At 33.6% G+C, this 14735-nt stretch overlaps 1 protein-coding gene across 2 annotated transcripts in view; it reads left to right on the forward strand.

The window, feature by feature from the left end:
- Positions 1–14735, forward strand: part of EED (embryonic ectoderm development) — a 29063-nt gene that overhangs the window by 9675 nt on the left and 4653 nt on the right. The window contains exons 4-10 of one of the 2 annotated variants that reach the window (XM_028126788.2): positions 1117–1182; positions 2240–2365; positions 3036–3117; positions 5168–5259; positions 7236–7369; positions 9210–9315; positions 10449–10523. In XM_028126788.2, coding sequence (XP_027982589.1) covers positions 1117–1182; positions 2240–2365; positions 3036–3117; positions 5168–5259; positions 7236–7369; positions 9210–9315; positions 10449–10523 — 681 coding nt within the window. The remainder of the gene's footprint in view (positions 1–1116; positions 1183–2239; positions 2366–3035; positions 3118–5167; positions 5260–7235; positions 7370–9209; positions 9316–10448; positions 10524–14735) is intronic. The other variant, XM_028126789.2, reaches the window with a different exon arrangement.

Below are 14735 nucleotides of genomic sequence, written 5' to 3' on the forward strand. Positions count from 1 at the left end.
AAAAATTATCTTCTAGGACATAACCTATTTTAGCAGTCATAAGGAATATTTTTTATTTATTTTTATTTAAGATTTTGTTTATTTGACAGATACACAGGGAGAGAGGGAACACAAGCCGGGGGAGTGGGAGAGGGAGAAGCAGGCTTCTTGCCAAGCAGGGAGCCTGATGCGGGGCTGGATCCCAGGACTCCGGGACCATGACCTGAGCCGAAGGCAGACACTTAATGACTGAGCCACCCAGGTGCCCTGATAAGGAATATTTTTTAAACTATTAATGTAGCGATTTTATTAATTTAATAGGCAGTGATAATTTATAGGATCTTTATGGAGTTCTTATATACTTCTATTAAAATTAATAAGTTATTGCTAACGTGACTATAGGCTATAAGAAAAATGGAAAGAAATTTATTAAAGTTTAATTGTACATAGTGTATATATTAACTTTAGAATATATGGCAAATAAAAAGGACCACCATACATCAGAAAGTTAATATTTGGGGCACCTGGATGGCTCAGTCATTAAGCATCTGCCTTCAGCTCAGGTCATGATCCCAGGGTTCTGGGATCAAGCCCCGCATCGGGCTCCCTGCTTGGTGGGAAGCCTGGTTCTCCCTCTCTCACTCTACCTGCTTGTGTTCCTGCTCTCACTCTCTCTCTCTCTCTGTCAAATAAATAAAATCTAAAAAAAAAAAGTTAAATATGAGCTGTGTCCATGAGAAAAACATTATTTAGGCAAATTATAGGCTTTCTTATATGTAAAGTAATATGTAAATATTCTTAAACTACCCAAAGACTTTAAGAACTTAATTAAAAAATGATAAACTGCAACTTTACTTTGAGGTATTCAGTTTGAACGGCTGGTGCAATTACATGAATGAGATCTAAATTTAAAACATTGGAAATAGAAACCATTATTATTAATACAGTATTTAATATACTCAGGAAATTATATAATACATTAGGCTTTATAATGCTTCCTTAAGTTTAAAGAAGCTGTTTTAAAACAGTTTCTGTAGTATCTTTAAGACACATTTGTGACTAAAATATGTTGCAGAGGTGAAGAGAATGTGGTTTCTGTGTTTGAGATAAAACTTACTATATTTTTGTTTTTATTAGGTTACCTTATATGAATGTCACTCACAAGGAGAAATCCGGTTGTTGCAATCTTATGTGGATGCTGATGTATCCTTTCTTGAGTTTTTAGTATCTTTGGCTAAAGAAATTGACTTTCAATAAGTATACCAAAACTTTTCTAAATTAATTAGTTCCCTTAAGTTATACTGTCCTTTAACCAGTGCTGTTCCTTTACTATCACCCAAGAGATTCCTCGTATCTAGTTTATCTAATTTTCCTGATCCCCAGAAATGCATTGTAAGGTGAATATGAGACAGTGGGGAGAAGTGGCTAGGGAGAAGAGCATTGGAAATCCAGTAATGGAAATCATAGCAAAGAATAGCTAAAACCTCCGTTTCTTTGACCTTGCTTAGAATTTTATCACTTCAGGGTTGTTAATATTAGTGAATTGGGATTGATCAGAAGCTGTGACTGGCAGTCATACCGAGTATTTGAACAACAAAGCCTATAGGGAAAAAGTAAACACAGTTTGTGTAGGAAATAAAATACTGCAAAACGTAAGTACATAAAAAAAAGAAAGGTCTAAAAAGCCAAAAGGTTAGACAAAGGTTGGTGATAGTGTTTCTTTCAGATCCTTTGAGAAACCCAGCAAACAAGGATATTCAGACTTCAATAGTTTATATGGAAAGAAGTGACCTATAGCCATATTGGGCAAGTCTCACAGGAAAAGGTGGAAAACTAATAGTTAACTCTATCAAACTGAATAGAGATGCATCATCAGACATACTGGGATAAAACAAGGGTCAGCAATTTATAGCCTGTGGGGCTAGCTACCTGTTGTTGTAAAAGTTTTACTGGGACACAACTATACCCATTCATTTACATATTGTCTATGGTTGCTTTCAAATGACAGAGTTGAGTATTTATGCAAGCATCTAAATAGTAATCAAAATTGAATGGAAGGACTGGTTCTGTTTGACCATTTGGTGTAGATTGTAGACCTAAAATGTCCATTGTTTAAATATGGTAATATAAGGAGAAATGAGAACTTCTGTGTCAAAAACTCAAGCATTTCTTTATAGAGGTTTCCGTGTAGTAGATAGTATAATCATTGACATGTTTACTTTTCAAAAACAAATTATATTTCTTAACTGGCATTTCTTAGGCTGATGAAAACTTTTACACTTGTGCATGGACGTATGATAGCAATACAAGCCATCCTTTGCTGGCTGTGGCTGGATCTAGAGGCATAATTAGGATAATTAATCCCATAACAATGCAGTGCATAAAGGTGAGTTTTTGGTTAAATTGCAGATCTGCCCTATTTTGAATACACATTTGTGAAAACTTGTCATTTTTAATTTAAAACTAGTGGAATCTCAGTATCTGTACAATTTCTAATTTGATTTGTACTTTGCTTTTTGCTTCCTTTAGACAAGTCTTTTGAGACCTTTGTCACATTTGATAATACAAACTAAGGAATAAGTGGGAAGTTTTTATTATTTGCAATTTTTTAAAAAAGAATAATTTCCCTCCTGCTTTGCCTTATTCTGAGATGCTCTAGATGAACTATAAGGGAAGAGTGAGTACTTTTTCCAAACATCCTAATTAGTGATAGAGAGTCAAGGACTCATAAAGAACTGAAAGGTGACGCCTGGGAATTTGATACTAAGAAGTTTTGCAGATCACTTTAATCAGAAGTTTTTAACCCTGGGGCACATTAGAATCACCTGAGGATCTTTTAAATCCTTGCCTGGGTCTCCGCTAAGCCAGTCAAATCAAAATACCTGCATATAGGACTTGAGCATCTTTTTTTTCCTTTGACTTCATTGGGTGATTTTAATACGCAGCCAGGGTTGGGAACCACTACTTTAAGTGAAACTGTATTTCCATTCTTTTAAGATTAATGAAAGAATTTATTGATTTTAAAATGAAAGTTGAATGTTACAAATTTATTGTAGCATTATGTTGGCCATGGAAATGCTATCAATGAGCTGAAATTCCACCCAAGAGATCCAAATCTTCTCCTGTCAGTAAGTAAAGGTAAGAGAAGCAAATGTTTCTTTAGTCCTATTTATTTGGGAATGATTTTTTTTTTTAAGGGACAAAGAGTTCTAAGGTATTAAAAAAAAAAAACAGACTTAGAATTTATAAAGTACGTTTTTAGTAGAAAAATCTCAGGCTACAGTAGCATCCCTAGACCAAGAATTAGGTAAAAGGACCGTGAAATGGACTGTTAACATCAGACATAAATAAAATAACTGGTACTGAAAATTAAGAATGTGTCACCCTTATTCACAATAGTGTATTATGATGGTTCATCCTCAGTTATTTTACTAAGCTTTATTAATTTTAAGTGGCAGATCCACCAAAGTTATGACATTTTTAAGAATAAGTTTTGTAAATCTCCTTATCACTGACCAGTCATGTAATAAGAAATAATGCATCTGAAAATCTGTGTTGCTTTTTCATATATAAAATTTTTATTTTATAAAGGATTCCCTAATAGAATTCCTTAAAATGCTAAGTTCTCCAGCATAAGCTCTCTGAAATACTTCCTGTATGTATAAAGAAAGCCTTGCTTTCCTCTGTATGCTTATATTGGCATTATAAGTTTAGTCAGGGTTCAGACAAGCCTCTTAATTTCTGAGCTCTCTGAAATCATCTGTGTTATTTCTACATTCTGTCCTTGATTGTTCTTTTTACTTCTGCATTATTATCTAGTCAAGTTTATTCTTAAAGGCTTGTCAAACGTATAACCTTCCCCCCACAATCTGCTCATACTAAAAGATGTCCTCAAATCAAAACTCTTCCATGAAAATGCTTCAGTGTGATTTTTCTTTACCTACCAAGGCTTAAGCTTGGAAGTCAACACCTAAGAGCTGTTAACTTTTTCTCTTTTCTTGATAATAGTAGCTGGGCCCAAGTATTTCTTTACAAGTAATACAGGTCATAATGCCTCACTCTTATTAAATACCACAACTCTCTAACCCTGCTCTTTCCACTTTGTGTCAGTAAGTGCAAAGATAACCTATAGGATATAAGAAAATATTTTGCAAATTATGTTATCTAATAAGGGATTTGTATCAAGAGCTCTTTACAATTCAACAATAAAGACAACCCTTTAAAAAATGGGCAAAGGTTTTGAATAGACTTTCTAAAGAATATACACAGATGTCCAGTGAGCACATGAAAAGGTGCTCAGTATCATTTATCATTAGGGAAATACAAATCAAAAACACAATGAGACCACTTAATACCTACTAGAATGACAGTAATAAAAAAAAAGACAGTAACCTATGTTGATTAGGATGTAGAGAAGTTTGAACCCCCACATACATTGCTGGTGGGAAAGTAAAATGTACACAATAAAAAATAGTCTAGCAGTTCCTCAAAAAGTTAAACATAGAAATACAGCTCCTATGTGTGTATATGTAGTCAAGAGAAATGAAAACAGATGTCCACGTAAAAACTTGTACACAATTAGAATCAAGGAATAATTTTTATAAGTGTTAATTTCCACTAGTAAACAATTTATTACCACCTTCTAGTGTATGGAATATGTTAATAATCATGTACAATATGGGCATTGTTGTATTTCAAGCTGTAGATTTTTATATTAATGTTGCTGTATATTTTTGTTGCTAATGTTTAGTGGAAAATGAGATTGTTCAAATTAGTTATATTTCTAAGAGGTCTATAATACTATAGAAATAAGTTGTATGTTTTTAATCCTATTTTGGGGTTACTTTAGAAATCTTGTAGTCCCCTCAATTTGTAAATGAGCATAACTCCTATCAAATTAGGATATTATTTAAAGGAAATTATTTGAGGCAAATAAGCTAAACATATTTTAAGACCATATAAATACTTCTTTTTGATCTGGAGAGTTTGAGCTCATACTTAGTTAAGTCTGCATGTTGATGTAAATATGTTAAGTTGTTATATAATGAAGATTCCATTCTTAATTCTCACTGTGCATTACTTAAGTCCAAACTTTTGTAGTTTGTACGTCTTTAAAGAGGTTTTGAGAGTCCAGAGTAAATGAATGATAAAAGTCCATTTAAAAAAATTTTTTTCATGTCTTTACTAGATCATGCATTACGATTGTGGAATATCCAAACAGACACTCTGGTGGCGATATTTGGAGGCGTGGAAGGGCACAGAGATGAAGTTCTAAGTGCTGTAAGTTGAAAGCTGCAGGGCAGTGACCTTCAGGTGTAGAGCTCTGAACAGTCCCCATGGAACTCTTATAAGAAAGCATATGGTTCGTTTCATATAGCCTGCCAGGCACTCATTTACTTGTGACATAACAAGGTTTTTACTTACAGATGAAGGAATAAAGCGAGTAAGGCTTTTTGTGCTTTATCCGTACTCTCGCACCTTATACCAGCACCTCGATTCTCATGAAAGAATACCGTGAACTTGTTAGTCAGAAATCACCAAGCCAACTTGTGTTTTGCTGTTTCTCAGTTATTAAAGAAAAAGGTTGGGCGCCTGAGTGGCTCAGTTGGTTCGGCAACTGCCTTCGGCTCAGGTCATGATCCTGGAGTCCTGGGATCAAGTCCCGCATCGGGCTCCCTGCTTGGCGGGGAGGGAGTCTGCTTCTCCCTCTGACCCTCCCCCCTCTCATGTGCACGCGCGCGCTCTCTCTCTCTCTCTCTCTCTCTCATATTGCTTTCTCAAATAAATAAATAAAAATCTTTAAAAAAAATAAAAGGTTAAGCTAGTTAGCAATTGAGATCAACTTTCATCTTTTATTTGAAGTTGAAATACAAGATCCATTTTTAGGAAGTGTTTATTTATGCTTAAACTAAGTTTTAGAGAACTCTTTGTCATGGTGTTACCTTTATATTTATGTATTATAATCTATTGATCCATTTTAATGGTATGTTGGTATTTTTAGTCAGCTAGTATTTTCACATTTTTACATTATTTTAGCTTTACTTACGTTCCATTTATAGCTTATCTAGTGGTTTTACAGTTCTTCAGTATTTTATTAAACTGCGTAAAGGGGCACGTTGTTTTGAAGCCAGTAGCTTTTTATTTGGAAGTACGAAATATTTCTGTAGTTGGAGTTTGTATGCTTTTGTGAGTATCATACCTACCTTCAGCTACCTTGTTGCCTTGGATTTTCTAAAAGTTGCAGAAGCATTCTTCCATCTGGTATTATGTGTCCTAAGAGGCATGACTACCATCCTTTAAGAAATATAAATTAGAGCTACCGACTCTAAGGGTGTCTTGTTGCTATTGACAGTGAGATAATTAGAAGTAACAGCAACCAGACTTCTGAATTCAGCGAACACCAAATCTAAAGCCCTTAGGCTTTTGTAAAAACAGTGTTCATGATCAATTCAAAGGTTGGATTAACACAGAATAGCTAGATTAATAAGGAAAATTTCCTCCTCAAATAGAACTCTCTACTGTTTTCTTCCCTTTTTTTAAAGATTTTATTTATTTTTTAAAAGATTTTATTTGACAGCACAAGCCTGATGGCTGAAGGCACATGCTTAACTAACTGAGCTTCCCAGGCGCCCCTAAGATTTTATTTACGTAATCTCTACACCCAGTGTAGAGCTTGAACTCATAACCCTGAGATCAAGAGTTGCATGCCCTATTGACTGAGCCAGCCAGGCCCCCTTCTGCTGTTTATTCTTTTAAAAAGTGAATTTAAAACCAATATAATAAGCATTTTGACTTAGATACACAGATAAAGTAAAATTTAAGTTCAAGGACCAACTGTATAGTTTACAGCTGTCGATTTCATTGTTTAATCAGGGTTGGACAGAGAGTACTAACAGACTTACTCAGGTCTTTGTGTCATAGAATAATTGTTTTACTTCATTCAATTTACCTTCAGAATAAAGCAAAGGAAATATTTAAAGATAATTGAATAGATAAAACTAAATTCAAACAGTTTACTTTCTTGACTTACATATTGTATAAGTTCATATACTGTAGTTATGACTAATCAGTTAAAACTAAATCTTGGAAAAAAAATAAGTCTCGGAAGCAGTAACAACTGATTTATGGGCTACATGGATAAACTCAAAATGTGTGTGACTTGAAATAGAATTTTCATTATGCTGTACATCAGATGAAAATTGGGTAGTCTAATTTGGGCAGTTTGTATATTTTAAGCTTTTCTGCTTTACATACAGGATTATGATCTTTTGGGTGAAAAAATAATGTCCTGTGGTATGGATCACTCTCTTAAACTTTGGAGGATCAATTCAAAGAGAATGATGAATGCAATTAAGGAATCTTATGATTATAATCCAAATAAAACTAACAGGTAACAATTGTGCTATTGAAAACAGTTTGTTTTTTCATGCTATTGGATAGGTGCATTTTACTTTTTCCAAAATTTTTACATAATCCCCCAACATTGAGTTTAGAAGCCCTTCTTTGAATAAGTTTTAGGTACCAATTTATATACCATAAGATTTTTTAAATCAAAGCCTTTATTTTTAGTCTGTGGCTCATTTTTCAAAATCCCCTTTAAATTGTGTGTTCATCTTAATTTAGTAGCATGTTTCACTTTTTATTTAGGTATGCATGTGCTTGACTGTTTACATTTTAACAATTTTAAGCTGCTTAAACTTGCTCTGTGGGATAGGGTAAAGGACCCTTCAGAATAGTATTATTTGTATTATTCGTCAACACTTTAAATTCAAAGTCAAGACAGTAAATCATGATTTTTTTTAAATGGGTTTCTTGGCTTTATTTCATGATAATGTAATGCTTTCCTTTAAATGATCCCTTTTTTAGATGGAGAAAATTCAAAAGCAGGAGCCTTGCTTTATGGGACTGACTATGAGTGGGAACTGTGCAGTTTTCTTAAAATATATATATAATTTCAATATTTTTAATATATATATATAAAGATTTTTATTTTCTAAGTAATCTCTACACCCAACGTGGGGCTCAAATTTAAAACCCCAAGATCAAGAGTTGCACATTCCACCGACTAAGCCATCCAGATACCCCCTTAATAATTTTTGAAATGCTTTAATTTTTAATTCAATAACTGTCTTTTCAGAATCTCATCAGACTATTAACACTTTCACTGTCACTATGGTATGTCTGTGTATATTAACTTCGTTTGCACTTCTGTTTTAACAAAAAGCATTTATTTTCTGGTTATCAAACCAGATTATTAATAGGTTATCAGTTAAATTTATAACCATCAACAAATAGTTCAATGCACTAACATATTTGGCTAAAAAGCAATTAATATAATTATAGCAGAATTAAGAATTTGTATTAGATCATTAATAACATTTTAATGTTTTAATAAAGAAAAGCTCCCAGAATCTGAACTGGAAAGAATGTTTGAGATGATTCAGCCCAACATCCTTTTTACATATGAGAGAAAAGTAAAGAGAGGACATGTGAGTTGCCCAAGACACAACTAATTCATGGCATCATGTCATTCTTCTAGTTATTTCAGTATAAATCTGAATCACTAGATTAGAAATGTTAGGTATACTTTTAAGTAACTATAGAATTGGTAGCGACTTCTCTGCTTGGTGGTCTTCTCAAAAACATCTTTAAAGAAAAAATAGCACTATGTTTCACTTTCCTAAGTACAGGAAAAGTCTTAATAAATGCCAAATTCCTGTTAGATACCATTTTTAGAAATTGTTGCTCAAGGGAGGACTCTCATCTAACCTTGTCTTTAGCAGGCTTTGGAATGATGTGTCATTGTTCCTAGAAAGGTGACCATCTTTTGAAATAATGTAGATATGTTGACTTTGATAGACTGTTATGCTTAAATTTAAAAGTTTGAATAGTTTAATGTTTTCTATGAGAAACTTTTAGTGCTGTAATCAGATGATACTGCTTATCATTGGTTAGGATAGCCAGAATTTGAAGTGATTTATTTTGGTCTCCATAGTAAGATAAGAAGCTATAATTTTTGTAAATGAAATTTCATAAGAAAATTGAATTGAGAGCCGATAATGGAAAAAATACAGAAATACATGAAATGAGACTTTAGGTCTCAGTAAACCCATAAGAAGGTATGCAGTTTTCTAGGAACACAGAATTAATAGTCATATAAATATGAAAGTGAAAATTAGTGTGATTCTACTATTCTTTTTTCTTTTTAACTTTTGACATTTCCATTGCAGGCCATTTATTTCTCAGAAAATTCACTTTCCTGACTTTTCCACCAGAGACATACATAGGAATTATGTCGATTGTGTGCGATGGTTAGGTGATTTGATACTTTCCAAGGTATGCTAACTGCTGTTAAGCTGTACTTCTGTTGTTTGTGTTTGTGTGAGTTGGAACCTTGCAGGGAGCACAGTTTTTTTATACAGTTTGGTAAATTGGATGGCAGATGGGAAATTCCTTTTTTTTCCCTTAAAGTCTCATAGATTTGGAAACTTGTTTTAGGCATATAACATCCTGATGAGTTATTATAACTTGTGCTGCAATAACAGGAAAAATGTTAACTTGTAAGATGATATTCTCTGATACCCAATGTTATAAAATAACCAATACCTAAAGCCAGTAGTGGGTTTTTTGTTATGTTTGTGTCCATTTCAGTCAATTTGTATTTACCAAAACAGACAACTGGAATTGGCTATGGCTGTAGTTTGCCATCCCCTTCTCTCTCATGTGTTGATGTATATTTACATATTTTTTGCTGATAATTTAGTTGTTGGTGATGTTATCTGAACATTTAGGATTGTCATATTTGGAAAAATTGCTATCCAATTTCTTTTCTTGATGTGGATTTCAGGGCATTTCATATTTTCTTGGACAGAGCCTGACTTACTTTTTTTCTTGGCTTTACGGGTATAGTTTTACCTTTTTTTTTTTTTTTAAACTTTTGATCATGAAATAATTAGATTCTCAGTAAGTTTCATAGAAAGTACAGAGAGGTCCCATATTGCCCTTCACCCAATTTCTCCCACATACCTCTCACATAACTGTAATACAATATCAAATTTAGGAAATTGACATTGTACAATGTGTGCTTATAGTTCTATGTTGTCATTTTATCACATGTGAATTTTGTCATTTCAAGAATGTTACAGTATGGGACCTTTTAAGATTGGTTTTTTCCACTCAGTATAATGCCATCCAAGTTGTTGTGTGTATCAGTAGTTTTCCTTTTTTTATTGCTGAGTAGTATTCCATGGTATGGATGTACCACAGTTTAACTATTCATCTATTGTAGGACATTTTGGTCCTTTTGCAGTTTGGGGCTATTACAAATAAAGCTGCTAATGAACAATCGTGTACAGGTTTTTGTGTGGACATAAGTTTTCATTTCTCTGGGATAAATGCCTAGAATGGCAATTGCTGGGTCATGGTTAAGTTCGTTTAGTTTTTTAAGAAACTGCCAAACTATTTTCCAGAGTGGCCGTGCCATTTTACATTCCCACCAGCAATGTATGAAAGATCCAGTGTCTCCGAATCTTCGCCGGCATTTGGTATTGTCACTATTTTTTATTTTAGCTGTTCTGATAGGTGTGTAGTGATATCTCATCGTGGTCTTAATTTGCATTTCCCTGATGGCTAGTGATGAACATCTTTTTCATATGCTTATTTACCATCCATATATCCTTTTTGATGATGTCTCTTCATATCTTTTGCTCATTTTCTAATTGGATTGGTTTTGTGTTTTTTTTTATTGTTGAGTTTTGAGAGTTCTTAATATATTCTAAATATGAATCCTGTGTCAGATACGTAGTTTGCAAATATTTTCTTCCAGTCTGTAGCTTGTCTTTTCATCCTCTTAACAGGATCTTTTGCAGAGCAAATGTTTTAATTTTGATGAATTTCAATTTATTGATTTTTGTTTGAAAAAATTTTATGGATTGTGCTTTTGATGTTATGTTTAAAAGCTCTTCACGCTCTGGATCCTAAAGATGTTTTCCTATGTTTTCTTTGAAAAGTTTTATAGTGTTATGTTTTATTAAATGTATGATCTATTTTGAGTTAATTTTTATATGAGGTTTAGGTAGTAGTTCATTTTTTGCCTATGGATATCCAATTATTCAGCACCATTTGTTGAAAGACTTCTTTCTCCTTTGAATTGCTTTTGCACCTTGGTCAAAAATTGTTTGGCCTACCTGTGTGAGGCTGTTCTGGTTTTTCTGTTCTATTCCCTATACCACTACTATATATACACAGTCTTGATTACTGTAGCTCTGTAATAAGTCTTGGAATTGGTTAAGTGTTTTCTTCCACTTTATTATTTTTCGAAATTGTTTTTAGCTATTTTGATTCCTTTGCCTTTCTAGTTTAAATTTTAGAATAATCTTGTCTACATTATATAAAAAAAAATCTTGCTGGGGTTTTTTGGGCAGTGAAGAGTTTGGTATTTTGTTAAATTTGTGTATCAGTTTGATGGGGAATTAATGTCTGCTCCACTCTCCAGTTCATGAACATAGTATGTCTCTCCATTTATTTAGATCTTGGATTTTTATTATCAGCATTTTGTAGCTTTTAGCATACAAGTCCTGTGCATGCTTTGTTAGATTTATACCTAAGTACTTCCCTTTTTTGAATGATTATAAATGGTGTTCCTTATTTTTTTGTGTTTATTGCTAGTATACAGGAATGTAATTGATTTTTCATATTGACCTTGAATCCCATGGTTTTTTGTCTAGTACTTGGGAATGTTTTCGTAGCCCATCATGTCATCTGCCTATAGGGACAGTTTAATATCTTCCTTTCTGACCTTGCCTTATTTCACTGGCAAACTTCCCAGTTGTGTGTTGAATAGCGGTGTTAAGATCAGACATTCCTGACTTGTTCCTGATATTAAAAGGGAAAGAATTCTGTCTTTAACAATTAGGTATATTAGCTGTATGTTTTTATAGTTCTCCATCAAGTTGAGAACTATCCCCCTTATTAGTTTTTTGAGAATTTTATCATGAATGGGTGTTGAATTCTGTCAAATGCTTTTTCTGTATCAGTTGATATGATCATGTGGCTTTTTCTTACTTAGCCTGTTAATGGAGTGTATTTAATTTTTTTTAATAGATCTGGTCCTGTATCCCTAGAATAAGTTTATTTGTTCATAGTGTAATTTTTTATATGTGTTGCTAATAGCTGGTATTTTGTCAAAGATTTGTTTGTATTCATGAGGTTATAATACTAGTCTGAAGTTTTTTGTAATGTCTTTGTCTGGTTTTGGTATTGATAATCCTGGCTTCATAAAATGAATTGGCAAGTTTTCCCTCTTATTTTCTGGAAGAAATGATAAGAAATTCTTCATAAATCGTTGTTAGAATTCTCTGGTTAAATCATCTGGGCCTAGAAATTTTTGAGAGTTTTAAAGATACAGATTCCATTTCCTTAATAATTAATAAAGCTGTTCAAATTAACTATTTCATATTACGTGAGTTGTGGTAGTTTGTGTTGTATGAGGAATTGATCCATTACATCTAAGGTAAAATTTATATGTAGAGTTGTTTGTAATATTCTCTTATTTTCCTTTTGACAACTGCAAGGTCTCTACTGATAGCCCTGCTTCAATCCTGAAATGGTATTTTGTCTTTTTTTTATTGTTAAGTCTTGGTAGGGGCTCCTCAATTTTTTATCTCTTCTTCCTTTTGTTTGCCGTCGGTGTATTTTGCTCTTTTACTAGTTTCATTAAGGTGTGGGAGCTCAGATTATTGAGTTGAGACTTCTCTAAGATAAGTATTAGATGCTATAAATTTTCCTCTCTGCCTTTATTTAGCTGCATCTCACTAATTTTGATATGAAGTGTGTTGTTCAGTTTCTAGGTATTGGAGATTTTCTTGTTATCTTTCTCTTAATGATTTCTAATTTGATTCCATTGTGGTCAGAGCATACTCTTTGTAATTTGGGTTCTTTTAAACTTTTTTGAGATTTTTTATGGCACTATCTTGGGTATGTTCTGTGGGAGCTTGAAAGGAATGTGTAATTCTGTTTGTGGGGAGTGTTCCATAAGTGTCCGTTAGGTGCTATTGGTCAATGGTGTGGTTGACTTCTTTACAGCTTCATTGACTTTTCTGTCTACTTATTTTATCGAATATTGAGAGATGGGGAAGTCTCCAGCTGTAATTGTGGATTTTTTCCCCTTTCTGCTTTCAGTTTTTATGATGTTTTGCAGCTCTGTGAGTTGCTTGTTATTGCTGTGTCTTGGTGACTGGACCCTTTTAGTTTTCTTTTTTTTTCTTCTATCTGGGCCTTTTCCCTAATTTCCTGTAGGTCAGTAGGCTCTATGCCCAATGTAGGGCTTGAACTCACAAGCCCTAGATCAAGGGTCCCATGTTCTACTGACTGAGCCAGCCAGGCACCCCATGTGAACATTTTTTAGAATTCCACTTTTTTTTTTTTTTAAGATTTTTTATTTTTTATTTATTTGTTAGAGCACACACCAGAGCATAAGTGGGAGCAGAGAGCCAGACTCGGGGCTCGATCCCAGGACCCCAAGATCATGACCTATGCAGAAGGCAGATGCTTAATCAGCTGAACCACCCAGGTGCCCCTAGAATTCCATTTTGATTTATCTGTAATATTAAGTACATTTTTTTTTAAGATTGATTTATTTGAGAGAGAGCATGAGCAGGGAGGAGAAGGAGAAGCAGGCTCCCCGCGAGCAGGGGAGCCTGATGCGAGGCTCAATCCCAGGATCCTGGACCTGAGCTGAAGGCAGGTGCTTAACTGATGAGCCACCCAGGCGCCCCTAAGTACATTTCTTTATGCAGCTTTTTGGTGTTTCCTCTAGATGTTATATATGTATATTTATTAACTGTTTTGTTACCTTTTGTTATAATTTATTTTTGTTAATGCTATCTATAAGAAAGTCATTTTAGGTATAAAATAGGTGTAGATTAAAAGTAAAAAATTGCCTAAAGATATGCCTACCATGCAATAATAAATATAAAAACATATTTATGTAACCTGTCTATTGTGTATCAACATTTTACCACTTGACGTGAAGTGTAGAAACCTAATTTTCCTTTGTTACTTTATCCACCATTTATAGTTTGTCTTAAATATTCCCTTTATAATTGGGAAAAACATCAAAAAATGTTACTAGTTTTGCTTCAACCATCAAACATAATTTAAAAACTCAAGGGGAAAAGGAGAGTATTTACTACTCATTTTGCTTTTTCCATTGTTCCTTCCTGATGTTCCAAGATTCCTTCTCATATTATTTCCTTTGTGTTTATAAAACTGCCTGTAACCATTCTTTTAGGGTAGTTCTGTTGGTGACAAATTCTTCGTTTTTCTTCATCTGAGAATGTCTTCATTTCTCCTTCATTCCTGAAAGGTATATTCAGTCGATAGAGGATTTTACCTAGACAGTTATTTTCTTTGCCCATTTGAAAAATGTTGTGTTCCCTCTTTCTAGGGTCTGTGGTTTCTGATGAGACACCTGCCATCATTGGAATTGTTTTTCTTCTCAGCATAAGGTGTTTTGTCTTACTTGCTTTCAGGATTTTTTTGTCTTTTCAGTTTTCAGAAGTTTGAATATGATGTACCTTGATTTCTTTGGATTTTATCTTTTGGAGTTCACTCACCTTAAATTGTAGTAAATTTATGTCCTTTGGAGATACAGTTGTGCCAAATCTGGAAACCTTTCAGCCATTATTCAGATTCTTTTTTAGACCTGCTCTCTTCTTCCACTCCTTTCGAACTCTAACGATACAAATGTTAGATCT

The sequence above is a fragment of the Eumetopias jubatus genome, unplaced genomic scaffold (assembly GCF_037043125.1).
Source record: "Eumetopias jubatus isolate StellerSeaLion01/CBP00866 unplaced genomic scaffold, mEumJub1_p1.0 scaffold_13, whole genome shotgun sequence".
NCBI classification, from domain to species: domain Eukaryota; kingdom Metazoa; phylum Chordata; class Mammalia; order Carnivora; family Otariidae; genus Eumetopias; species Eumetopias jubatus.